At 41.9% G+C, this 27,162-nt stretch overlaps 2 protein-coding genes across 5 annotated transcripts in view; both read right to left on the bottom strand.

Annotated features, from left to right (window-relative positions):
• The window catches only part of atrn (attractin), a 142,166-nt gene extending 128,406 nt beyond the window's left edge, over positions 1–13,760 (bottom strand). For all 4 annotated transcript variants that reach the window (XM_085342960.1, XM_085342959.1, XM_085342961.1 and 1 more), the window contains exons 1-2: positions 13,288–13,760; positions 2,056–2,139 (exon numbers count right to left, since the gene is read on the bottom strand). In XM_085342960.1, the coding sequence (XP_085199086.1) occupies positions 2,056–2,139; positions 13,288–13,526 (323 nt within the window). In that variant the 5' untranslated portion in view covers positions 13,527–13,760. The remainder of the gene's footprint in view (positions 1–2,055; positions 2,140–13,287) is intronic.
• Positions 13,761–16,964: 3,204 nt separating this feature from the next.
• Positions 16,965–27,162, bottom strand: part of eif2ak3 (eukaryotic translation initiation factor 2-alpha kinase 3) — a 33,098-nt gene continuing 22,900 nt past the window's right edge. Inside the window, exons 10-18 of the mRNA XM_085342738.1 lie at positions 25,682–25,794; positions 24,228–24,350; positions 23,402–23,551; positions 22,366–22,915; positions 22,075–22,248; positions 21,682–21,855; positions 21,474–21,575; positions 20,716–20,778; positions 16,965–19,617 (exon numbers count right to left, since the gene is read on the bottom strand). Coding sequence (XP_085198864.1) covers positions 19,435–19,617; positions 20,716–20,778; positions 21,474–21,575; positions 21,682–21,855; positions 22,075–22,248; positions 22,366–22,915; positions 23,402–23,551; positions 24,228–24,350; positions 25,682–25,794 — 1,632 coding nt within the window. The 3' untranslated portion in view covers positions 16,965–19,434. The remainder of the gene's footprint in view (positions 19,618–20,715; positions 20,779–21,473; positions 21,576–21,681; positions 21,856–22,074; positions 22,249–22,365; positions 22,916–23,401; positions 23,552–24,227; positions 24,351–25,681; positions 25,795–27,162) is intronic.

Below are 27,162 nucleotides of genomic sequence, written 5' to 3'. Positions count from 1 at the left end.
TTTAAGCCCTCTGGAAATCATCTCCTGTCTTTGGTTTTCACACTAAGAGAACATTTGACCAGAGGTGCCCCAACGTTTCCACTCCATTGCACTTAATTGTGTTTGGAAACAAACAGTTTCTCCAGGAAACGTGTAATTTTTTATTAGATAGGACCTACTCTAAGGTTTTTGCTTTGTTTAGATTTTTACATAGTTTTATTATGTGCAATAAAAAATATTTCCTTGTTGACTGGGTCACATTTAGCTTTGCACTCTTCCAACAGCTGAACTTGTGGAATGATACTTTCAGGACAATAAAAGGTGGATGATTAACTGGGTGATATGGTAGAAACAGTCACCACCTACAGCAACATTTTTACTAGCGTTTGTGTGTGGCCAACCACCAACTACACCTTTATATTCGAATCACATTGCAGTGTTCTGCACAAATCGGCTATGTTTTCCGTATCAAGTGTAAAAACCGTACTGCGGCGTGCATCCCAGTTATTTAGTCTACCAGCAAAACACGATTACATCAAGCGAATTATATGGCAGACAAGTTTCGCTGTTGCACAATGTGTGCTACAGAGACAGTGAATAAACCAAGTATCTGTGGCCGGATGTTTTTATGCACGGGCAGTGTTCAGCAAAACAGGAAAAAAGCTGGCTTAATCTGATTTTGATTGAAGACATTCATGAGATCCTTTAAAAAACAAAAAACAAACTCTGCTCTAAATTTGGGGAAACATGGCTAAATGAAATCATTCAAAAGAGGAGGGAAGAAGACAAAGACCCATTCAGTGCATCTACGATGAGAAACTGAGACATACAGGATGTGTTATGAATAGTCACATTTTTCTCTTTATAATTATATTTATTAGAGTGAAGCGATGGCTCCTCCTTAATGACCTAGCAGACAAACTGGGGAATGGCAGCAGCCCCTGGGGTTCGAGTACAGAGGACTTGTGACTGGTAAATTGTTAATCTAATGTAAGCCCTTATTTTTGTAGGAAGCACTGGGACCCCTTTGAGCAAGGCATCGAGCAAAGCCACATTTTAGTAGTTATTTCATTGGCTTTCAGGAGATAAAGTCACTTCAAGCCACTAGAAATGGATTCGATACACTTAGCTGCAGAGGGAGCTTTTGAAGGTTCAAAGTGAGAGCATATCTGAAGCCCATAAAACCTCTTCAACAGTATTCTTGTCAGTGTGACGCATATAGCGCATATGTCACTACATTAACCTCTTGTTGAAGATGGGCTAAAGTCTCAAGATGGCATATAAAATGAGCCATCAGTATGTAATGAAACACTGGACGGCAGGGTGACATGGTGATTAGAGAAGCCATCCGGGAAAACGAAGGTCAGAAGTTCAAAACTATGTAAGATGTGCACGGCGAGCAGAAGCGCGATCTCCTGAGCCTTACGTGTTCGTTCTTAGTTAGCCCCGCCTTCCCCCGAATGAGCATGCTGGCTATCTGCCTGGAATGTAAATGCAAGCGGCGGGTTTAAAGTTTGGATAAGCTCGAAGCCAAAAAATAAATTAAAAAATAAAAATAAAAAAAAAATCAAGAATCGTCGCTTTAAATCGATACTCGGTGGCGTGGATGTGCTGACTGAAACGACAGAGAAAGGAGGCTATTGGATTTCTTACACTTGCTTTGCCATTCATTTTTATCCACATTACCAGGGGCTGGAGCACAGCAGGAGTCTGCAATGTATACTGTGCACAAACTAATCATTATAAATCCCGCCTGCAACATTGAGTTGCGGCCTCAGTTTGCACAATCCTAATCCCATCAGTCTCAACGTTTTTAGGGTTCCTTCCCACTGTTCCCACTGTTTCCCCTAATGGCAAAAGCTAATGATCAACAGGATTGTGCCAGTTTTCCCAATGGTTTTTTGTTTGTTTTTTTAAATCCAGGATGATATAATATATTCAAAGCTGTTAAACTTCAATTGAAAAAGTACTCCTATTGCTAGTGCTATTTAGGACGTGGAACAAATGTGTTCTGAGCTAATTAATTCGGCGCCTCTGAAGAAGAACTTGCTTTCCCATGGCGTTGTCTGTACTTACTGTCCCTCAATGAGCCAGGTGCACTTGGTCTTGTATTTGTAGTTTCCTGGACCGTCAGTCAGATAACCAGAGGGCCCCGTCAATCTGAAAGGAACAGGAAAAAGAGAGAGAGGTCCAAGGTTACTGGTGAACATGTAACTTTTTAGTAGCTGACATTTAGCTGAAAGCGCGGCTGTGCCCATGTACAGCCTCACGGAGCGCCTAGAACAGCTGTATGCTTGTCCTGGAATTTGATTACTTAGGAAAACCTGCAGCTGAAAGACTTCGTGGAAAACTTCAATTGAAAAGAAGATTGCTTATCAAACAATTACTTCCATTTCTGTCTTTTTAAAATGTGAGGATTGATGTTTTTATATTGTTATAACTTTGACATGTTTGGAATTTGCTGTGAACATTTTGCTGGTGGACTTTTAACATCAGGGACTCAGGATGGGCCTGGTAATAACTCAGATAATCGTTTTATGATTGCTTTGTGTCCAAAATCCTAATTCTTTGCAAGAGAAAACATTCTTTACATCTTTTTTTTAAGACTCAATCCCTCTAGCAGCTCTTCTTTATCCTGTTGCCAACTAGTTGCAAATAACTTTTCCGTTTTGTAGCATTATTACACAACTTTCGCAGCCTTTTGCTGCCTTGTTCTCAACTTGGGATTCAAGTTTGTATAGGAAAAGTACCATATGTAGAGGTACAATTAAAAAAAAAAAAAAGTGCAGTACTAATGTTTCATGACTGCATGAAACAAGAGGTTAGAAAAGAGCCACTAAGCAGAGAGTGTGCAGTTAAACACGGTCTTCTTCAAGCAGCACCGTGGTTGAGCAAGCAACAAAAAGGACAAAGACAAAGCAAAGACAGCAAATTATTGTCCGAGGCCAACACCATGAGGGGCATCCACAAGCACTAATGGTACAGTATGGCATACGGCCTGTTATTGCCAATTCAATTGCAGTCTCATGACACAGCACCGGTCGGGAGATGAATTACGCAAGGGACACTTAGATGCATACAGACATTGTATCATTACTGATGCAGGTCTCAAGGTGCGAGGAGTCTGCCAACACACCCAGTCGCTCTCTTGTTCCAAAACAGTCTCTCAGCAACATTTCACACCGACGTCTGCTGAGGAAGCTGCAGAGAACACACTGCTCCCATGTGCAGTTAAAGAAGCGATTTATAGATGTCTGCAGCACAAGTAGAACATTTTAAAAAAGCGCTTTTAGCAAAATTAATCAATCGATACAAGCTGAGCAGTTTGACATTTTGCTACAGGTCCGAACTTGTGTCTTATAATATGAGTGATTTTTTTAATTTCATGTCTTTTTTTTTAATGGAAAATAGAAGTATTTATATCCTTTCACTTAAAAAAACAAAAACCAAAAAGCAGGATGTTCTCCTTTCAGTGTGATGTTTTTGTGTTTTTTTTAATATTCATCTCTATATTGAGAGCTTCTGGGGAGATTCCATATTGCACAACTCAGGTTTGTTTGTAGCTAGGCAACAAGAAGTGCTGCACGTTACTGAAGACTTAAGCCTGCTCCAATTACTGCAGAGGTTCAGGCCTATAGTCCCAGCTGTGTGAATTGGAGGCTCATGGTCCAAGGCTAAGGGTGTTGTTAAGGGCGGTTAACAGGCCAAATGCATGACGCTATATGACAACAATGCTCTTTGTGCTGTCGCTGCAACTTGTGGATGAAAGTTTTTAACAGAACAGCAAATCTTGGCTTGATTTTTTTTTTTTTTTTTTTTACACTGAGTCCATGCTGAATGTTGATGGCTCACCAATTCCTTTAAGAGAATACTTTCAACACATACGGTGAGACTTGTGGCAGGTTTGCAAACGTGTACACCATGTCTATAATTACAGATCAGCCAGCGATAATAAAGCCAGGCCAACAGGGACTTTCAGCTTTTGCAGCAAGCAGACAAACAGCTTCTCCCCCCTGTGAGAGTGATAAGAAAGTCATGAACTCAACACACTGATGCATGTGCAGTTAACATACTGTACTGTTGTTAAAACACAATTATCATACTTACAAGGTAAACAATATTTAAAAACAACAACAACAACAACAACAGGAACAGATCTGCAACCAAAGGGAAACTCATCAACCTTACAGTCGAACAACATTAGAGGAAGTCAAGGGTGACACTTCAGTAACCGAGTGATAGGACTGGCTTTGTGTTATGCCTCAACTCTAAATGAGCAAATTCAGTAGTTTCAGTTGGGCTCGTCAGAAATCCAGCAGCATCAACAAGTATCTGCTCCAGACGTAAGAGTGGCCTCTAACCAGCTTGAAACTAATTCTAACAGCAACTGAGGGCCAAAATATATACTAGGATTAAGCTGCACAATTAATTGGATTTTAGGTCTGATCACTATTTTGGCTTCCAATAATTAAATGAGCATGATCGAGTATGCTTTTGCGGTTTTAAAACACAAAGCAAATCAAATGCACTCTAAATCGCTGCCCAGCCACATGCATGCATGGGCCAATCACAGTCACTCCCACACTGCACAGCAAAGTTTCTGGACAAGTATATAACAAATGCAAATTTGTGGCACAACAGAAGGCAAAGAGCTTGCCCCTTGAAGAAGATCATTACTGTTGTTTGGAAATACTTCAGATTTAGTGCACGTGAGGTAACCAAGAAGAAATCATATCCAAAGAGTGCTGTGCGTCTGCACCCCAAAGCAACACAAGTAACACATCTGAAGGCCTGAAAGACACTAATTTGGAGTCTAGCTGATGCATGAACTTTGCTACGAGTTTTAGTCACATTCATCATGTAGGTTCAGTCGAGTGAAAAACCTTATATTATTATTTGTCTGCAAAATTTAGGATAATCCAAAAGTAAAAGCAGTGCTCCTCTGATTCATTTTGTCTTACAACGATTTATATAGATCTGAAGATGTGTTATGTTTACATTTTTGTCATAAACTTAATGAATAATCGTGACAAATAATCGTAATCTTTGATTAATTAGGAAAACGTCTCTCTAAATAGGATCACCGGCTATTCAGCTAGCAACCAAACATGCTAACAAAGAGAGAAAATTCTAAATTTAAATATTGTTTAAAAGCATTTCAAAGTATTTGGTGAATAAACAAATAAATACTGATTCACTGGCTGTGATGTAACATTTTCATATATTTTTTTATCCTATTAGATGCTTCTGTGAAAGCGACATACCCAGAATTAGGTTACACATTTACAGCTTATCAGCTGCACCCTCTGAGTTTGTATTATGTTGGGACTTGGAAAGGGTCATTTAGGATGCGACTGTGTACCTAAAGCATACCTGGGAGCAAAACACTGAACTGAGCTGGTAGTTGTTTCACTATAAATTCCTTGTTTTCGTTAAAGCTTATAATATACGAAATGAGCTGGTAAACTGCAACAAAAATATATATTTTCAAATGATATTTTTATACTTTAAAGTGGTGTAAAAGTATAAAAACGATATTGAGGCTCTTTAAGCCCTTAGGCACATTATAGCATGTAGTTATAATAATAATAGATTGCATTTATATAGCGCTTTTTCGGGACCCCTCAAAGCGCTTTACAATTCCACTATTCATTCACACTCACATTCATACACTGGTGGAGGCAAGCTACAGTTGTAGCCACAGCTGCCCTGGGACAGACCGACAGAGGCGAGGCTGCCATATTGCGCCATCGGCCCCTCTGGCCAACACCAGCAGGCGGTAGGTGAAGTGTCTTGCCCAAGGACACAACGACCGAGACTGTCCGAGCCGGGGCTCGAACCGGCAACCTTCCAATTACAAGGCGAACACCCAACTCTTGAGCCACGATCACCCCAGTATTAGAAATAACAACACCTTATCTTTACTTTCAGACAAAATACACCCTGATTTTAAGATTTAAAAAATCCCTTAGTGTCTGTGCTTTTTGCTAGTGGCAAAAATTGATATTAGATAAAATGCTTCATTTCACAGAGTCTATTCTAATACAAATGGTATTCGTGCAGCTGAGCCAAGTGGTCTGCAAAGGGTAAAGTGGTGCAGCTTGAGAGCAAAGCAAACAACTGCTTATTCAAAGGCGACAACAGTCCTGTTTCAGTGGTACAGCCTGGAGAGGCACGCTCAGAGCATGCTCAGACAGAGTGTAAATGCTACAGAGGCAAAAAGCTTTTTGCCTCTGTAGCAAAGAGAAGAAAGCGGCCGATTACAGAATATTAGAGGGGCGATGTCACATTTTTATTGGTGGTCATGATTTAAAAATTTGATATGACTTTGAATGTCATCGGGAAGAAATTTACCACGACATTTAAAGCAGACAAAAATCAGTAGCGCAGCAGTGTGGCCATTAGTTAACTGGAGGAGAGGTGGCTTTTGTAAAGAGGGGCTAATCGACTAATATTTAAGCTACACAAGAGACTGAACTCCATCCATCTTCACCCGCTTTATCCGAGGCCGGGTCGTGGGGGCAGCAGCCTAAGCAAAGAGGCCCAGACCTCCCTCTCCCCAGCCACCTCCTCCAGCTTATCCGGGGGAACACCAAGGCGTTCCCAGGCCAGCCGAGAGATATAATCTCTCCAGCGTGTCCTGGGTCTGCCCCGGGGCCTCCTCCCGGTGGGACATGGCTGGAACACCTCACCCAGGAGGCGCCCAGGGGGCATCCTTGTCAGATGCCCGAACCACCTCAGCTGGCTCCTTTCGATGTGGAGCAGCAGCAGCTCTACTCTGAGCCCCTCCCGGATGGCCGAACCTCTCACCCCATCTCTAAGGGAGAGGCCAGCCAGCCTTGGGAGGAAGCTCATTTCTGCCGCTTGTATCCGCGATCTCGTTCTTTCGGTCACTACCCACTACCCAAACTAAAATGATCAACAACCAACACTAAGATATACGCATACATCAGCAGTGCATTAATGGAAGGGACTCTTTTTAAAGTTGTTGTTTCTTTCCCATACCTGGAAACAAAATCCTAATAGATATACATTTGAATGAATAGATTCATTCAGTCACTAACACATAAAAGGATACACTGGGCAGTTTAGATCATGACAGCTCATAAAATTGGAGGAAAACCGATGGGAGAACAAAAAAGAAAAAACGGTTTCATTTATTACAAAGCAGTTCTAAACATTTATTAAGGACATTTCAAAGGAGCTCTTTAACACACAATCAACTATTAATCTGTCGTTTCAGCAGTTCCATTACTGTCATTATTTGATGAGAAAGCTTAGCGTGAGAACGAGTGAAAAACCAAAGGACTACAGCAGGAGTTTAGGAAACTAAAACAAAGCACAGTCACTAATATCCCCCTCATTTTGCTTTTATTAGATACGTGTAGTAGAGCAAGATGTGATGAATGTGGGGAAAGCAAGCAAGCATCCGAGCCTACGTAATATATTCCCCAACTACTCCGCTATCAGTTCACCCAAATTACATTAAAGCATTTCCAGAAGCCACTTTAAAGTTGAGAAACAAGCAAGAACTCCCAAACACTGAGGGGGTGGCACTATGAGAGCACTTAGGATTCAATATGCGCTCTTTACATAAAATTATTAAAAAATAAGCAGGTAAATTGAGACACTTCCAGGTTTCACATTAATTGCAACCAAAACTGGTACTCAAACCAGTGCCAGAACATGAACAGGCATCAGACTCTTTATGCACCACCCCGTCCTGCTGCGTATGAAAACTGGTTGGGAATCCCCATTCTATGAAAAAAAATTAAATAAATTATCTCCGCAAGAGTTTTATGTCATGCTAATAAAAATGTGCATTTGTGTCCAAGAGTCTTCAAACCAACAGGCGTGAAGCAGCCTTTTGTTGACACTATGTGATAGAGATCAGCCTCATGGCTACAGTCGTTAATATGACAAGCAAGGATAGTAGCTACAACTTACAGTTATAACTGTCACTTTATTAGTTTTTAAAGCTTTTTAAAGCTTCTCTAACACAGTGAGCCTGCATCCTAGTTTAACAGCTCCAGTCAGGCAGGAGAGGAAGAACATCCATCCATCAGCTACAGCAGCTAATGAACTGTTCTTCCCAATCTCTTGCTCCACTCGTTTCCTGTCAACTATTTGCTTTCATCTATTAAATGAAACCATACAATTAGCAAAATGTACAAGAGGAAAAAACCCTAGAAGCAATTTACAGTGACTGAAGGTCCCAGGTGAGCAAACAACAGCATAAAAGTAGAAATCTGCAGCCATTACAGTACTCAGAAAGGAGGCGAATCTGCCTCTGAGAACAATTTTTAAAAGCACCTTAACAAGATTCTGCAGAACTCAAGTGTTCAGAATGAAACCAGTCCTTACATGCAAACAAAGATCTTACAATTTTCTATTGCTCTTGTCTGATGAAACTACTTTGACTGTTTGGCCGTAACGGCGATCATATTGGTTGGAGAAGAAAAGAGTTTGCAAGTATAGGAACACCAACCCAGCATGGTGGAGGTGCCATCAAGCTGTGGCCTGCTTGTTGTGGGACTTGGGGAGAAATTTAATTTGAGCGGAAAAAGGTTTTTAATGTGTTTGAAATATAAAATTCTGATAAATATTTATAAGACACTTCAAATTAAAATTTCCCCACCGTGGAATCAATAAAGTCTGATCTTATCTTTTATTAAACATTAGTTTTGTCAGCATCAACAGTTATGGGGGGGTTACAAAACCTTTCCAAAGACTTTTAAAGAAAATTTAACTCACTAACAGTTATTACCAACTGACAGGTCCCTCCTGATTCCAAAGGTGGAACGTAAGCAGATGTCCACATGTAAGACGTGAATTGTCGGAGAAGAAATTATTAGAAATAAGAAGTTAAAGGTTTGTGATAAAGTCTCAAGCTAAAGACTTTTTTTTTTATTATCCATTTGCTTTAATCCTCTGTGGACCTCGCACACCCAGGGGCGTATAGTACAATCGTTGAACAATAGATTTTAAAGACAGCAAGCATTTGTAATTGAATGTTTTAATTTCAAATATGAAGAATTAAATAAGGAACCTGTACTTTGTTAGTGGCTATCACAAAGCCCTAAACTCAGATAGAAATTTAAAACGAAGAAGAAGGTGGCTGCCTGAAACTTTGAAGTCAACACGACCAAAGGTTAACAAAATGTACATAAACTGGTGATGCAGTAGGATTAATATTAAAGTTTCCCTGACCCAAAACAGGGGAATAACAGAATTAAATATCCATGGAAAACTAAGTTAAACTATATGTAGGAAAATGGGAAATGAGTAGTCTCAAGTTCTTCAATAGTCCTTCAAGGCTTCTCGAAGAACATTCAAAGCTCTTCTTTGGATGTTGGCTGCATTTGTTCTGTTCTCTGTAAAGATGACCGAACACTGCTACAATAATGTTCAGGTCCTTGCTCTAGGGAGGTCAATCCATAAATAAACCATTGACAATCGGATGCTTACCCAATAGTATGGCATGGATCACCAGAATCTGCCCTCTTAGATCCATCAAGTTCAACAAGATCCTCAACACCAATGACTGTAATGCAGCCCCAAACCACGACAGAGCATCCAGTGTGTTTTACAGACGGCTGCAAACAGTCATTATTGTAACTCTACACAATCGACACATGTTGAAACTTCAAATTTCGATCAATTATTCTGCAAGACCTGTTGTTACTGTTTTTAAGATAAGATAAGCTTTATTAGTCCCACACGTGGGAAATTTGTTTTGTCACAGCAGGAAGTGGACAGTGCAAATGTTATATAGCAAAAATTAGAATACAATAAGAATAAAATAGTGTACATAACTGTACAGAATAGAATAATAAAATAATATATACAGTAGAATAAAATATACAATAGGATAAAAATAAAATACAAATGCTTTATACAACTGAGTAAAAATACAACTTTGTCAGAAAAAGAGTATTGCACTTAGTGTTATTGCACATGTGTGGATGTGTGTTTGATCAGATGGAAGTCCAGTTCTTGTGTCATTATGCATACCTCAGTCTTTTCTCCCATCTTACTTACAGTTTATTTGCCGTAGACAGATTTTTAGGCCTTCTTTTGTCCTGCACTAGTCCAGCTTCCTCCACATACTTAAGAATAAACAGTACACCTTGTAGAGATATGCTAAGCGTGCAGCTAATTATTGTTTAGGAATCACTTTGTTGGTGCAAAAATAATATTCTGTCTCAGTCAAACCGTTATCTTTGGGATTTTTTTCCCCAGAAGGCTGCTAGTAACAAAGCGCCTAAAGATACAAATCAAGTTTTCTGTCATGTGCAGACAACAGTAGTGCGTCCCTTGTTTTGGGTGGTTTTTTTAATACTTGGATGATTCATAAGTCAGCATTAAGTGGCTCCAAAAATAAAAATCCCCTGAAAATTTCCATGAACAAGAACTGGACTGAAAATGAGTGAAAAGGATGTGCAAAGAAAAACCCAGAAAGCCTGGAGACCTAATGTTAAGACCACTCTAAAACAAAAGAAATGAGGGGTGCTTCAAGGCTTTTGCACAGTAGTGTATATCAAAAGAACAACAACAACGACCCCCTTCTTCATGTTGATTTTTGGCCCTCAAAGCTAGAATAGGGACTCCATTTTGGCACACCCCTGTCACAGAAAGCTGCTTTTACCAGCATTCACCGAGCCTTGTATGGCAGCATTGTCTGTATGCTAAACACGGCCTCAGACCACAGGCTCTCCGTGAAAAACTATCAGCACTTTGACCGTGTTAACAAAGTAACACAGCGCCGATTCCAAGCAAATGTGGAATCACAGCAGCAGTACGTTTACCGTTCCACTTCAAGATGATTAGCCTAGGGTGATGTGGCTTCAGTATCACTTTTAATGCTGGACCCACTGACACAGGAGCGCTGACAGCTGAACATTACACTGTACGAGAGTGGCCTGTTCTGCTATTAGCGAAGTTCACAGTCAGACAAGCAGCACCACAACCAGTCTGGCAGCACTGTGAAACAAAGAGAGATCTCCGTTTTTTTCCACTTATCAGCAGAGTTTTTCTTCTGATGCCAGGATGAAGCTTTTAAAAGAAGCTGGAAAAGACAAACGTAGCAGCCTTAGAAAAAACGGATTAACTTTAATGAGCCCCGTAGGGAGGTTCATCCTAGCAGTTGACCCCCTGGGTTGTATTAAAGCAGTCCTGAAAAAGAACCTAAAGCTTTGGTATTTTGATCAAGGGCGACTGAAAGAGTATGTCTTATACTTTTAATGCATGCCAGTCAACCACCACCCTACAATAAAAGAGCGTGGCGTACAAATAAAGATCTACATAAAAGCCAACCACTGGGTTTGTCAGCTGTTTAGGACAAAATAAGCAAATTCCATTGACTTTAGCCTCTTCTCTATTACACATTACTAACTAATGAGAGAAAAATCATAAATATTAATAAACAGAGTTTAACTCCATTCAAACCCAGCGTTCTTAGAGACGGGTACCCTGAACGCAGCTGGTGGTCAGCGATGATTTCCCACACTGATAGACTGTCGAGGCTGATACTCGAGTGCAACAGAATCACAGTTTTTATTCACAGCCAAGATGAGCCATTTCACCCAGAGACCACTTAAGCCCAGTGTTCTGAAACATTAGACACTCAGCAGCCATTCAGCCTTCATTTCACCTGCTCAGATGTGCTCACCAATCGGCTGCACTAATGTGGAAATTGTTCCAGCTTCCCTTCCCTTCATCATGACCGACTTGTGAGCACGCATAACACAGCAGGCCTCCCGCTGGCTCTGCTTTATGACCTGGCAAGACTGATCACAAGCAGAGGGAGCATGACACAGTATTAAATAAAATGCTCTGGACTCCCTTTACGAAAAAAGAGACGAAAATCCGCTGCCTACAGGGTGGACCCGACTCACACGTTCTTAGCTGCACAGACACGCTAGCTCATCAGAACAAGATCACCTTGCTTAACAGCGAAAAGAAAGAAAGCAGAAGTGTAAAATTACTTCAAGAGGTCACATTTGAGCTCTGTCAAGGAAAAAAAATGATTTGGGGAACAAGATGTTTTTCTAATTCGGTGCTTGCTAAATGTCATAGTTGAAGGATGAGCAGAAGGGCGCGATGCTATGGAAAGTGATCAATAATATAGTCGTGACTGATTCCGAGTGAAACTGTCATCAAGTACTGCGGGATAATTTCCAGATCAGAGGACAAACTCCAGTAATGCAAAGTGACAGTAAAATGGGAACAGAGGACGGGCACAGCGGTAATAATTGCCAGTTTACAACTTTCGAAAAGGTGCAGCTTTGGCATTCACACACTCGCACACAAACTAGTGGCACTCATGGTTTAAATCAGAGTTAAAGAAAGCCAACACGGATGTGGGCAGATACGAGGGGGGTGTGGGGGGCGATTGAGAGATGATGCAATAATGGGTTTGTCAAGTGGTACCTTCCTCCCACCTCTCACTAACCTGGGCAGCTCAGCTATAAAAGCACAAAGTGCTTCAGTGCCCCCCATCCCATCCCATACTTTGACCCTGAGCTGCTGCTGTCCTGGCATCAGCACACAATATCAGTTATCTGAACGTTTCAGTGGGCCAAACATCATGCAGGCAGCTTTTCAAAGAGTCCCGTGAAGCTGAAGAATGCAAAGCGTCTCACCTACTGGCCTGAAAAAGTGGGACACTACCAACAGAACAGCAGTCTGGTTTAGTCAGAGATAAATTACTTGGTTAGATTGAAAAAAAAAAACAGAGGCTAGCAGAGAGTGCTACAAGTCAAAATGGTTTTGAGGGGCAGTCTGTCTGTCTGTGCTGTCAGATTTTCTAAAGAATAATGTCAGACTACAGAGGAAACATGCAGCCCGGCTACTCCTCATGGTTCCGTCCTTTCTGATAGGTGATCTTAGTCAAGAAACGGTGTGTACGAAAACAGGCTGATGATCTGCGTGAATGAGTGGCAAGATGTGACACTAATTCGGATTAAAAAGCTCTGAAGCTCAATGTTGGTCAAATGTTAAATACCACATTCACACAGGCATAGCCGTCCAACCCACACACTTGAATCATTCAGCAAACACATGCTGCATTTAAACAAGGAGGACTGTGGCCTTTGGGGGGGAACCGCTTCGCTTGTAGCTGGGGCAGAGGTAGTAGCAGACCGGTACTTGAACGCCTCGAGTGTGGGCTGCTCGCCATCTCCAGACAAGGACTGTCAGGTCTGAATTAGCAAACATTTGGCGCAAAACAAGGCAGACGTAGACTCCACATTCAGCTTATGTCACTGCTAACAGTAGGCTATAATCTGCCAGTGTGTTTTACATTACCTGAATCGCCCTCCGCAGTGCTGGCATTGGTCCCCAACCCAGCCGGGGAAACATACACATTCGCCAGTGGCGGTGTTACACTGGCCGTTCATACACGGCTTATCGCACTCCTTGGCCTCGGTGAAGCCAGGCAAGCCGGACAGCAGCCCGATAACCGAGAGAAGGAGCGCGGTGGTCAGCATCAGCGAGCTCCGGTCCCGACCAGAGCCCGAGCAGGCCCGCCGCGTCGCCCCGTACATTCTCTCACAAAAGATGGCTGCTAGAGGCAGGCGCTCCGCTGACTTCGGAGGTAGCGAGCCGACGAGCTACCTGTTGATGTAGTTCCGTTTATTGGACCAGAGGTACGGTTTCCCTGGAGGGAAGGTTTAGTGTCTTCGCTGAACCTGGTTTCTGCCGGTTAGTTGGTTTACATCTTTCCAGTGGTTGTGTTTCCCAGCGCCGCACCAAGCCGCATATTTACATCCAGAAGTGACGTCACGACAACGGAAATGCGCAACGGAAGGAGGCAGAGCGCGCAGGGCTTTAAACGTTTATGTTGGAAGACAGGAAAAGTCCTTTCGTTTTCTCAGACAGCTCCTTAGCAGCTTTCTCTTATTATTTTTTTCTCTAAAATAATCACCGTCGTCCGTTTGCTGCTCGTGTTCTAAGCGTAGTTCGATGTTTATTTTAATATTTTTAATACAAAATAATGATATATAAGAAATATGACCTCCTTCCTCCGCTCCCACTACAGGACATAGTTCACATAAAATCAGACTATTTACGATTTAAATGTTTATGCTCTTGAGAACAGCAGCTGTTGATATTAAATTCATATCGTGGGTTTATTTATTCATTTCATTTTAACCCTCTCAGGCTCAAATTAAACTTTGTGTTGCTAATGCACAACTAAGTCCTGCAGTGGTACTTCTGAGTTAAAAAAAAAAAACCTCATAAAATATGTATGTGGGGTAATCAGGTTGTTAGTTTTTAACTGTTGCAAATAGGCAAAGCCTGCCTTGAGAGGGTTAAATCAGATAATTGATAAGCCTATACAATATTGCCTCTTAAATGTTATGATTTTATAGCCATATTCTAAGCTTAAGTTAAGTTAACCTATTTGGCTATTTAGCTTAAACTTTATAATCATGCGTCACTGAATATGAGGAAAAGTGTATACCACTATGATTGTTATAGTACTATAACTAGACTTTCCATGATGCTTTGCGCACACAACAGGACACCGTTTTTAGTTATAGCTTGTGAAACTAAGACTATTAACCTTGAATTCTAATCCGAGATGCAGAATCTCACAAATCATCTTACATGTTGTGGTAGAGAGACAAGACACTGAAGGCAGAATCCTAAACCATAAGTGAGCCTTTGTATATCTGATAAATGGTCCCAAACAAAATGCAAAAGTTTCACTTGGATTTATAATCCAAAGAAAAAGAAGTCCAAAAGAAATGTAAAGACCAGATGGGCAGAATGCCTCCTGCAAGCTCTGCTTTATGATGTAGACACACCATAATACTTCCACTTAAGCTTCTCCATTCTTTCTCTGTGTCCAAACAGCTGTACTTTTCATCTCTCATAATCTTTCTCTCGGCTGTCCTTCATGTTCTTCTGTCTATAACCTCATAGTCAATTACTGTGCAGAGTTCTAGCGATTGTGTTCTTTGAGACTACAATTCCCATCATTCACTCATGTCGTGGCAGATGTTCTGGGGTTATTTGCCATTTTTCTCTGGCTAGTATTCTTTCCAGAGTCTTTGAAATGTTCTTCTCCCTACCTCTGCCATGCTCATTCTGTACAGTGTGGCTCTCTTTGAGTTTCTTGGTGATACTTCTCTCTCCAGTTCTTGACACTTGGAAACCTTGTGATAACTTTGTATGTCCATCCCCTGCTTTCTGATCATCAACAATTCTCTTTCTGAGACTAACCTGATTTGTTTTTGGCACGGTACTTCCTCAGTGACAGCTAAAAAGCCTTGCTGAAGTTTTTATTGGAAGATAACCTCCAGTTTTAACTTGATTTTACAAGCGTTGAGGATTACAAAGCTAAAGCGCATAGTTATCCCTATCTGTAAGTGGCTGAATACATCAAGTTACGCCAAAAAGAGGCCTTCCCTTTATACACAATTTGATATAAGGGTTATCTTCAAGGTGTTCGTCCTGTATCAACACTGTATTATATGGAATGACCTGGTAAATTTTGTTTGTTTTTTTAAATCCTGTCTTGTCTGGCAGCTTTTGCAATTAAGATTTATGATGAATGCACTGTTGTGCCAAACACATTGTGTTTTTCCAAGATCAGCTGTATAAATCTCTATATGCTCCTCTTTTTCATGTATTTCTTTTATCTCTTTATTTATTCATTTCTATTTGTGTTATTTCAGTTATTACATTATGTGGTATACTATGTCTAAAGAAGGGCAGGCAGGAGAGAGAGAGAAAAGATGGGAGGAGAAAATAGGGGAAAATATAACAAAAGGATAGAGTACAAATCGAAATGCACAATGTTTCCCCAACTGCTGGACCTCTAAGAAAAAACAAAGATGAATAACCTGGAACACAAAAATATGAAAACGCACAGATACATATATCCACATATATTTAAAGCCACTCAAGGTCAAGGTATATTTACTCCCCTTACCTCAGTCTCAAAGTGTATATTTATTCTTACTCTTCCTATATTTATTGTTGTTCTTTTGCACTGCTGTAACTGGAGCCTCTCTATATACTGTACTGTATATAGCAGAGATGACAAGAAAGTTTATTTTGACTTTGACAATCTCCGTGTGGTGTGTGTGTGTGTCACAAATGTACTCGATAATGAGGTTGGGAAACCACAATAACGCCCTCCAGGGGTCAGAGGCAGACTGAACTGGATCCAGGAGGCCATCCGCAGCCCCCAAGTTTACTGAAGAGCGGATACCACACATCTTGGTGATGTTTAAATTTTGAGAACATGTGTAGCGTCACCTTATGCCATACAGAACGTTACGTCACTGGGATGGTTGGTTGGTTGTGGCTCATAGACTTACATTTGTTTATTTTAGCTAACTAGTGAGAGAATCATTAACTGAGGGGATCACTCTTGTGCTGCCCGTCTGTAACAATGAGTTTTACACTAAGAAACAGAGGATATACTGTCCACTTTCACCGTCTCTTTAGCTGTAATTGTCTCTTTGGTCAGCTGCACTGAAACGGGAAATTCCAGCTGTTCACTGTAATGTTCAGGTTTGTAAAGCACTTTATAAAAAACAAATAAAGTGTGAAGGAGCATCATGAAATATTTCAGATGTCATACAGTTTTGTCTGTCTCAGCTTTTAAGGCTATACTGAATTCATCTTTATTGCTGGCGCTTACTTTGATATAATACTCTCATCACTCTTACTCACTCTCACTTTGTAAAATGTATGAAAGCACATTATTAGATGAGCTCTGTCACGTTGTAATCTTCTATTTCAGTGCATCATATACATGTGAGAAAATATGTCAAGTAAGAGACAGCAAAATGATTTATAGGCCTGCTGCTTCAAGAAATATTCATGTTTGTGTCTGAATTTCTTAGCAGTCATCCCGACTGATGAACAGGTGATTGTTATTTAAAAAAAACAAAAAAAAACAACAACCCCCCAACACACTGACCCAGAGACTCCAGACGAAGGACACAAAACTTTACAAACGGTATAGAACAGTTTATTAAATTTAGACTTTTAAGAAGTCATCATATTCCAATGCACTCCATCGAATGAAGCGCATTCGTAATAACACCAACCCCAAAAGGATTGATCACGGCATCAAAAACATAAATAAAGCAAATGAACATATTTACAATTTAACATGGGAGTTGTGCACAAGAACACGCAACTACATGTCTAGGAGGAGAGATCAGACGCTGAGGAGAAGGGTCTGACTTTTCAACGAAACCATCCGGACGCCTGGAGTGGAAGGAGGAGAAACACGATTTAACAAAGCGCGAGAGAAGACCTACACTGTAATCACATTTTCTTGGATTGACAGAAAAGAGGGAAAAGCGCAGAACCTCTGACAATACTCTATAATGCTGTTTTCAGTATTAATGGTATAAAGATGACAAGCCATCTCCTGCTGTAGGTGATTACAGTCCCCATCCTTGTCCATGAATAATCACAGTTCACTCTGGAATTAAAACAGGGGAGGAAACGTTTTCTCCGCTAGAAGAATTTGCCCTGAATCAAATGTCTGAATCAGATATGAAACATTTAGTCTACAAAAGGTGTGACGAAAGAACACCTTCTTTATACAGTCCTTAAAGCAATTTCCACCTCTGTCGTGGTAGGTTTACAGTTCGTTTTAATCATCGTCGAGAGAATTGGATTTGGACATGAATGGCTTGTCTTCAGTGAGCCGAGTGGATGGATGAGCAAACATCACTATGACTTCCTGTAACAGTCAGGATTTTACAGTAATCAAAAACCCTGAAGATAATCAAAAAACTGTGCTTTAAAAAGAAAAAGACAAGAGCCTTAAAAAAGTACAATCATTGAAAGCATGTTACAATTAGTGAGTGTGTGTAGTTACAAATGGGTCATGTGATTCAGCACTTCTAATGCACATAAAAAAAAATGTGGATCACATAACCAACATCAGGTCCAGGTCCCCCAGTACACAGTGTAGAGGGGTATCGACAGTATCGACTTATTAGCTAAATGCTATTTTTCTGCATCACAGGAGGGCTGCAGACCTCAGTATTTGTGTTTTTGTGCTTCACTGGGAACACCAGCTGGATGGGGTCGGAGCACAGTAGCACAATTCCAAAAACGTGAGGCGAGTTATCCGTCGAAGAAAAGTACACTTAACTGACTTTCAAATGGCACTCTGGTTCATGCAGATTCTCCTCCGGCAAACCCCTTCCACTTGGGTCCCCTAACGTGTGAAAACAAACACTGAGAATAATTTCAAAGAGGCAACCACCATCATCTCGTCTCTGGAGGTCACGCAGTAACATTCAGCTATCAGAGATCGTCTCCTCTTTGTTTCCTCTCTCACAGTATATCACACTATCTTACAGTAGCTTAATGAAAAAGCCATTTACAAGCAACAATATGTACAAGATTGGTCTTAGGAATTACAAAGAAAAGCATATAAACAGGGTTTTCTCTTCAGTTCTGTACAGAGAGCAAAGAGGAGGTGTTAGAAAATGATTGAGCACCTCAGAGTCATTGTGTAGAATTTACACACAAAAAAAAACTTTGTCCAATTACTGGCTTTAAGATAAACTCACATTCACCCCTTCATTTTCCTAACAGGTACATACAAAAGGACAAGAGCCACAGGCTCAGCATTCATTCAGAAGGGGCCAAAGGCCCTTTCTAAAGGCAAGTCATATCTGATGGAAAGGACTCATAAACTCTTTCTATGCAACACATCACCTTCTCGCATTAAAAAAACAAAACAAAAACAGGGAAAAAAAAAGTGGTCTCTTTTTTTGGTCTCCCGTATCAGGCATGTTGGGTGTCAGAACACCAATTAGTGCTCGTACTAGTGACCAGTACAAATCACTAGTAGATAGGATGATCAAGCATCAAAGGCCCCTTTGGAGTGTCCTCTTGGTTTTGATACCTGAGGTGTAGTGTGAGTGAGTGAACACTGGCTGAACGTTGGGAGGAAGCAGCATGTTCTTAGCACGTGTGCCATGTCAGAGTCAGGAGAACGGCAACGCTTTAGGATAATCACAGGTAAACACTGCGAAATAAATCACAAGCCGAGTCTACTCCGAGCTGTCTGGATACAGTAAACGCTGCCCGTCAGGTAATCAGGGCTGTTTTAAAATAGCCACTGATAATTATTCGCAAGTACTAAGTACCACTCGAGCCAAGCCTGGCAGTGAACGTTACGGAATGGCTGTCGCTTTTAAAATATCCCTTCATTTGTAAGCAAGATTAAAATTGGAAGCCTAGGCAACAAAATGTAACGGCATGTGTATTTACTAAGAAACGTAGCTGTGCAGGATGTGTGCCTCACTACCGTAAAGAGAGCGCGACGCCATCCAGCACATCTGCTGTTCTTAGTGTTCAATGTGATTGTGTCCGAAGCGCAATGGGATGGCAGGGCACCGAGGGGTTTCAGTAGGGTGGCAGACCACAAGGTGGGGGTGGGGGTCACATGTTGTAAGGTTTTCAGTTAGTTGATGTCTGGCGTGAGGGGCGGCCCATCGAAGAGGCGCTGTAAGTGCGGGAGCGCTGCCTCACGGCCAATCGGCAAGGCAGCTCGAGCTCCTGGAAGAGGGGCATCCCTGTGATATCAGCCGCCTCGGGACGCTTGTTGGGGTTCGGTGACAGCATGCTGTGGACCATGGCCAGCTAAACAGGGAGAAAACAGACAGTAAAAATCTGTCAGATAACATTATCATCCATTTCTTCAACTGCTTTGCTTATAAAAACATTAGAATAATACAATACTAAATTAAATAATTAAAAAACAACAACAACAACAACTTAAATACTACGGCTCAGAACTACTACTAGCACAGTGAGATACTCAGGTAAGAAGTAATTTCCAGTGTCAGAGAATCACAGCTTATGCTCTGGGATTATGTTAATCTAATTACAAAGAAAACAGGTAAACAAGATCATAGGACCACACAAACAACAAATTACAGCCTCAGTTTGTAGTTCGGTGGTCAGTCCCATGCTTAATACAGAGCAGTAATTTAAAAAAAATGCTCATCTGTGTATTTGATTAAATAAGTCATTCTAATTGTAATTCGAGTATTAATATAAATCAGCAAATGAGTCATGCTGCTTTTAACTTTTCAGTGTGCAAACGGATTTTCATTTATTTTATAGTCTATTTAAATCTGTGACTGACTTCATTATAAGCGCTAGCGGCAACAGAAGCTATAATCCTGCATGGATTGTGCATACAGAAGACTTTCACTTAAACACTTGTAACAACATTCCCTTGGATTCTTTCGTTGATTAATTTTGACAGCTTCCTCTGTTATGATGCAAATGTATTGCAAGCTGGATTGTTTCGAATTAATTTGCCAACATTTCTGGCACTTAATAGACACTCTGGCTGTGTTGGATTTTGCTGATGTCATCCTTTGGGGGTTGCGTCAGGAAAGGGCATCCAGCGTGAAAATCTCCCAAATCAAACATGGGGAGCGACCCGCTGTTGCGACCCCTTGTGAATAAGGAATTAGACAAAAGTAACTTTTATGTGTTTGGAAGCAAATAAGCTCAGACAACAGAATCTTTTTTTAGGCTTTTGAAGATGAAGCACTGCTAAAGTTAGAGTTAGGGCTCCTAATATTATTATAGAGAGCTCAAATTATGAATTGGAGTCCTGCTGGCACCACTGATGAGAAGAAACCTCCCAATCCTGTATATCTTACATTTCTGGCTCAGATGCAGTGCATATTTACAGCCACTAGGTGGCAGCAGATAACAACTCACCTCCTGAACATTGTTTTTGGAGAAAACCTCTGGGAAGCGCAGGACTCTCACTTCTGTCAGTGTCTGGAAGAAAGGATGTAAACACCTGTGAGCCGAGCTGTGCTAATGGCTTACCAGGTCCTTTGTTGCTGAGACAAAGACTTCATGGCTACTAAGAAACTGCCTGTGCATGCCTCACGTGAGCACTCGTGGGTAAAGCCAACACATAAACTAACGGCAACGACGAGAGAAATAACAATAATCAGCAATCGTGAATTCTTGATTTCTCAACACATAATGACATTGTAAGAGGCAGGAAGATAAACGGCCTCACAAGCTTACACACAATTGGCCAGCTGGGCTTCTTACTGAAGCCAAAATGAGATCATTTCATTTCAATCCGAATCATCCGGTCATTGAATCATTTCTTACGTTTTTCAAAAGTTCCACAACACATTTTATTCAAACCTTCATAGGCGCTGCAGCTCAGTAAGAACAAGTAAATAAGATGAACAGTAAATGTTTTTCATTATTTTTTAAGCTCAAAATTGTTTTTGGATGTTGAGATGTTTAACAGGATCCAGACAGCAAATATGCACAATTTGCAAAGGAACTCAAACCAGTTTTAGATCATGTTAAATACAAATTAATCCTACAATAATATTAATCTCTTGGTTGTTAAGGAAACCTAATTACAATGTAATTCACAACCCTTTTACAGATCCTAAAATAAAGTAATAATAAGCCAGGTTTATAAGGATATGTGTTTTCTGACTCACCCTCACTCTCTCCATCTGAGTCCTGAAAGGATACAGCAACTCAAACAGGATCAGACCCAGAGAGTATATATCCACTTTATGAGAGTAGGAGTTTCCAGAGAGCTGCAAGGACAAAAAGGAAAGCACATAATTAGTCTTGACTGCAGAAGCAGGAAACCAAGAACTAAATGTTGTTGTTTTTTTTCTTTAATGAACGGCGCTTCCTCACCTGCTCTGGGCTCATGTAGAGTTTGGTGCCGACCTGGCCCGTGTGGCGGGTGAGGAGTGGGGCAGGCGTGAGAGCGCTCGGTTCATCTTCATCTTCCTCCTGGTCCATTGCCGTCACCAGGCCGAAGTCTCCCACTTTCACTACGTCGTCCATGGTGAAGAAGATGTTGGAGGGCTGCAGGATCAGCAGTTACAGGTTACATCACGCGCACCACACAAAGAACGACGACAGCAGAGTGGTTTACAAAGCTCTACTTCACATGCTGCCCATAAAACAAACACAGTAACACACAACACTCTAATCCAGTCAAGTCTGAAGGAAAGTTTTTCTTCCTTAACTGAAGCTGCAGAATTTAGATGGTCACACACGCACAGACAATGTGTACATGTTCACCTTGAGGTCCCTGTGCATAAGCCCCTTGCTGTGCAGGAAGTCGACAGCTTCTGCAATCTGCAAGAAGATGTCCAGACACTGGTTGTGCTCCCTTTGCTCCAGCAGGCAGCGCTGAGCCATCCAGTCCTTCAGGTTCTCCTTCCGACAGAGCTGCATCTGGATGTACAGGTAGACCTGGAGACGGGGCGAGAGGATTCACCACATTACAATTTCACACTGCACTCTTAAAAACAGTGGATATATTGTTAAAAAAAACAAAAACAAAACAAGAACCCAAAACTATTCACAAACCTTAGGTGAAGGTTGAACCCGCGGATTTGGAGGTGTTGTGGGGAGAGCCAGGGCGAGCGAGGTTGGCCGAGGAGGAGAGGAAGAGACGGGGGGGACAGATTCCTGTCGTCTGGTGTGTGACGAGGACGAACTGTTCTTCTCCGTCACCGTGCCAGGACTGGCTGGGCCAGAGGCAGAGTCCGTGTCTGCGTCGGCATCTCGATCGCAGCCCGAATCCTCGAACACAATATCAAAGGAAGAGGAAGTGCAGTCACTGGGACCGCGGGGAGGGCAGAGCTCGAACGAGTGGGGGGTGTCTGACGCGTCAGGGTCGGCCTGGCTGTCCCTCTCAGACATTAGGCTGTCGTGGCCCAGCAGCGGGGGGAAGGACAGGTTGGTGCCAAAGCCCACAATGCTGCCTGTGCTGCTGGAAAACAGCACATGATCTTTGGCTGATGCTTCATGAGCATCTCCTTGAGGGTTGAGGACAGGGGACACTGAGCTGGACACGGGTACTTTGACTGACAGAGCCTCCATGTGATCGAGGAAGCTCATTGGCCAGTCAGTGGTACTGAAAGAGAAAAAGGATTGTTGTTTCTCCCAATATTGATGCAAGACAAACAGAAGATGTGTGCCAATCATTTCAGCAGTTAAATAAGGACTCATGAACAACAGGCAGAAGGTGCTTTCAATGTAGTTCTTTCAGATTTTTGTCATGTGAGCTGTAAAAACAGCACAGTAGTAATATTACATGTGTAGTGCACGGGGACATGGTTCTAATCAATACATATCCACCAAAGCAATTAAAAGCAGCACACAGCAGACATCAAATTAAATTTTAAATACTCAATTTTAATGCGCACAAGATTTTTTTTATCCCGTGGCATTTTAACATCTGTGAATCAAATTAGCCAAGTGGGATAAAGATGTGTGGTGCACCATTTGTCACAAATGTCACTAATTAATGATTCCAGAGGGGACAGCTAGATTTTCATTGGATGTCCGCACGCTGGTTCGGCCAGCTGAGCTACAAAAGGTTTAAAAACATCTGGCTCACCTTGCATCTTTCAGCCACCTCTGGTCCATTTCCTCCTGCCAGCCCTCAGGAGGGCTCTCTTGCCAGGCGTTGAAGTAGCGAATGATCCCCGGGTGCTCCAGCTTTGCTAAAGCCTTCACCTCTCGCATCACCTTCTCCCGGGCCAGCTCCCTGAACGACAGAAAAACGAAAAAATGAAAAAAAAAAAAACCCCCACTGAGGTTGTAATAAGCCACAAGTCTCCACCAAAGGTTGAATAAGCACAGCAGGCCTGAAAATAATTAGCCCCTTTCACACGAGGATCAAACTATAATGCCACTTTTGCTTATTTATGTAGAACCAGGCAAAGATTGTGTAAAGCAAACCCAGTGTGCATGTTCAGATAGTGTTTCAGCAATCGGGGCGGGGGGGGGAAGGAGCCATGGCATGTAACACACTGTGGCAACCACGGTGCCTCTGCTGATGACTAAAAAGGTACAACAACAATGGCTCCCCATTCTTTTTAAAGTGAACAGGCAATGCAGGTGGAACAGTCCCGGCTGGAACAGACTGTGTGAGAGACTAACATCTGAGCTTTGTTGCATCAGTGAACAACAGGACTAAAAGAAAAACACACAGAGCTACTGCAGCTAAACATTTATTACCCATGCTTGTCAGCATAAATTATAGCGCACAGATAATATTTGTTCTGAAATGTCAGCTTCCTCTGCATGGGTTTCTGTGTTTAGACCAGTGGGCTGCTGCTTACATAACTCAGTTTAACAGCTTTAGAGAAAACAGAGATAAAGGAAGAGCTAATAGCCTCCAGCTAAGGAAGTCTGGCGCAGCCTAGCGAGAGATGCGCTACCTATTGGGCAAGCGGATTCTTTTGATGGCGTAGTTGCAGTCGTCCACTTTGTTGCGGGCTTCAAACACGACGCCAAACCCCCCGCGGCCGAGGCACTGCACTGGCTCAAAGTCTGTCAGGTACCTGAGGAGAGACACTTTGGTTAGCAGTGTGGAAAGACGACTCGCGGCCCTCCAAGTGCTTTAAAATTATCATCTGGATCTGTGATAATTTAAAAAAAGACCAAGAAGGAGGCCTTTTAAATTATAAATCCCAATTATCAGAGAGGGAATTACAACCAGTGTGTAAGATAAGTGCTTTGTTTTTTCACTGCCTTGGCCACACTCCACTTTAAGGTCAGCAAAAATACATTTCTACAAACCAAAGAGAAACTTTAAACTTTATGACTTTCTGGCAGGTTTACTTCCCACTTAATCTCTTAAAGAGAAGACATTATTTGCAGTTGCAGAAGTTTTCAAAAGCAAGCATAGCTTGCCTTTAAACTAAAGCAACAGCTGTCACAGTGTTGCGTATTACATGTATCTCACGGTTTGGCACGTCAAACAGTTCCAGCAAGGATCATTATAAAGTTCTTTTTATGCAAAATCATTGTGTTTACTGCTGCGTAAGACACAGGCGCACACCGACTCCATCCCCTCCACCCTGTCAAAACATCCCTGCTCGGTTTGCTCAGGGGGATTAAAAGGCTCTTATTAGGATGTGTGTGGGCAGCATGCGATTCAAGGTTCCTGATCCCAATCTGCCTCCTAATGATCCTGACTCATGCCCGCCGCAGCTGCTGCAACAGCCGCCGGTTTTATTTAAGGAAAGTTGTTCGGCAAAAGTGATTTGCATGGACTGCAGAAGCAGCAGCAGCTTTGAAGGAAGGGGAGGGGGTGGGGTGGGGTGTTTGTCATTTTCGGGTGGATCAAAAAGAAGAGAATGTGCAAGTGGTGACACCAAGAGGACAGAAATTTGCAGATTAAAATCAGTTTTCACTTCTGTTCCAGGAGGGTGAGGCTCACAGATGTAAACACGCAAAAACCCTCATCGATCACACTGCGGGAGGGCAGCGGCAGCCCATAAATTACGGCTCCTGATCATATTTAGAAATTCTGACAATGTCCTGACAGTGATGTAAAACGACACTCTGACCCTGAGGCAGATGCTGCTGTTGTAGGGTGCGGTCTGAGGGGACCGAGGCCATTTTCATTTGATGCCAAACAGCTGAGTTACCCAATCATGAACTACTACGATTCATATCGCCCATCTCTGCCTTGTCCTATCAAGGCAGGTTGGAAGACCACTGGTCACCATGGTAACAGAGCCGAATCTGTAGCTACACCTTGAAAAAGTGATGCTGGCATCTGACTGAACTGTACAGAGCACTCCCGGCACATTGCTAAGTGAAGTTCTCCCGAATCATTGCAAATATTTTTGACACGGGACACGTTTTGTTTAACGGTGCGCCTTACCTGGATACATATTCGCTGGAACGGGTCTCCATGGCAACCGGCTCTTTGGATTCCACAACTTCAAGGTCAAACTTGCTGTCTGTCTGGCACTGTGTCTCCGACTCTTTCCGTTGCTTTTAGGGACAGGAGGATGACAAAAACGACACGTTACAAACACGACAAACAACAAACAAACAACAAGTTTACCTTGTTTGTGGCGTATTGGGCAAGAAACACTTAAAGATTTAACAGTCGCAAGAAAAAGAAGGTGGAAATGTATACAGCTAACCCCTATAAACATGAAAACAAAAAGAAGTATCCCACATAGACACTAGACCCTGTTTCTTGCTTTCGGATGGCATGGATGGGGATCGTGAGTGAACAGCTGGGTTCAGGTGTTAAAAGTTCGACTGGGATCAAATCAGGCCTGGCAGAGAAACATTCATAGAGTAATCAATGATGTTGACTGCAAGTTTAGGAGCACTGTTCTGTTTAAAGGCGAGTTTCAAGTCAGGTACGAGGCCCCACTAAAGCAAAACTAGTTTTCTTTCTTGAAAGTATCGCTGCCCTTTGCACAGTTTAGCTTTAGTTTTCCTGTCATTTCTGCAGAAAAACAGCCGTGAAGCACATTGCTGCCACCACTGGGTTTACCTGCTGTGCTACTGTTGATGAACTGGTTCAGATTGACAGAATTGAGGTCAGTCACATTTTCAATCTTGTGTCTTTCCACCATGACAAAATCCCTGCCACTCACTGCAGCACTCCAACAATCATTAAAAAAATCCTGATTGGTGGAGTGCTGCAGTGATGATTGTCCTTCTGATTTTTCTCACATTTTCACATAGGATCACTGGAGTTCAGACAAAGTGACCTTCAATTTCTCCATGAACTCTTTTACCAAGGCTCTTCTCCCCCACTGCTTATTTTTTTTATCCTTTTAAATATTCCTCTTGGGATCTTTAATCCAGCTGAAACTGCATTGCAGCATTTCCCAGATCTGTGTGATGACACAAAGCTGTCCATCAGCTCAGCAGGCTTTTCTTTCAAACTAATGACTGGCTTTTTGCATTTGTGAGCCTATTAGACAGCAAGGTATCTGACATCCAACGAAATGAATTTCCACAAGTCTACCTCAATAAACATACAGTGATTCAGAGAAATTAAAAGGGAAGATAATCTTTTTTAGATTTCATAAGGAAGTCTGAACACTTTCTGATCACACAGTAAAACTAACAGTATCCAGTTTTTGTTTGAAACTAACTTTTTAAGCAATCAAGCTATCCATCCTCCAGCCCCTGGGAACCCTGAACTAGATAAGTGGAAGAACATGGATGTTTCCTGATGAAGAAATCATTTTGTCATCCATACCAGCTCATTATTGCAACAGTAATTGTGAAAAAAATTGAGACAAAAGATCTAAAATGTTACAAACATTACACGGCAAACATAATGACCAGTAGGCACCGTCGGTGCGGCATTAATGTTGCGGACTGTGTCTTGGC

This window comes from Diplotaxodon limnothrissa, linkage group LG19, assembly GCF_057381915.1.
Source record: "Diplotaxodon limnothrissa isolate DT_005_m linkage group LG19, D_limnothrissa_male_GT1.1, whole genome shotgun sequence".
Classification (NCBI taxonomy): domain Eukaryota; kingdom Metazoa; phylum Chordata; class Actinopteri; order Cichliformes; family Cichlidae; genus Diplotaxodon; species Diplotaxodon limnothrissa.
Note: the sequence above shows the minus strand (reverse complement) of the source record. Positions and strands in the feature narration are given on the sequence as shown.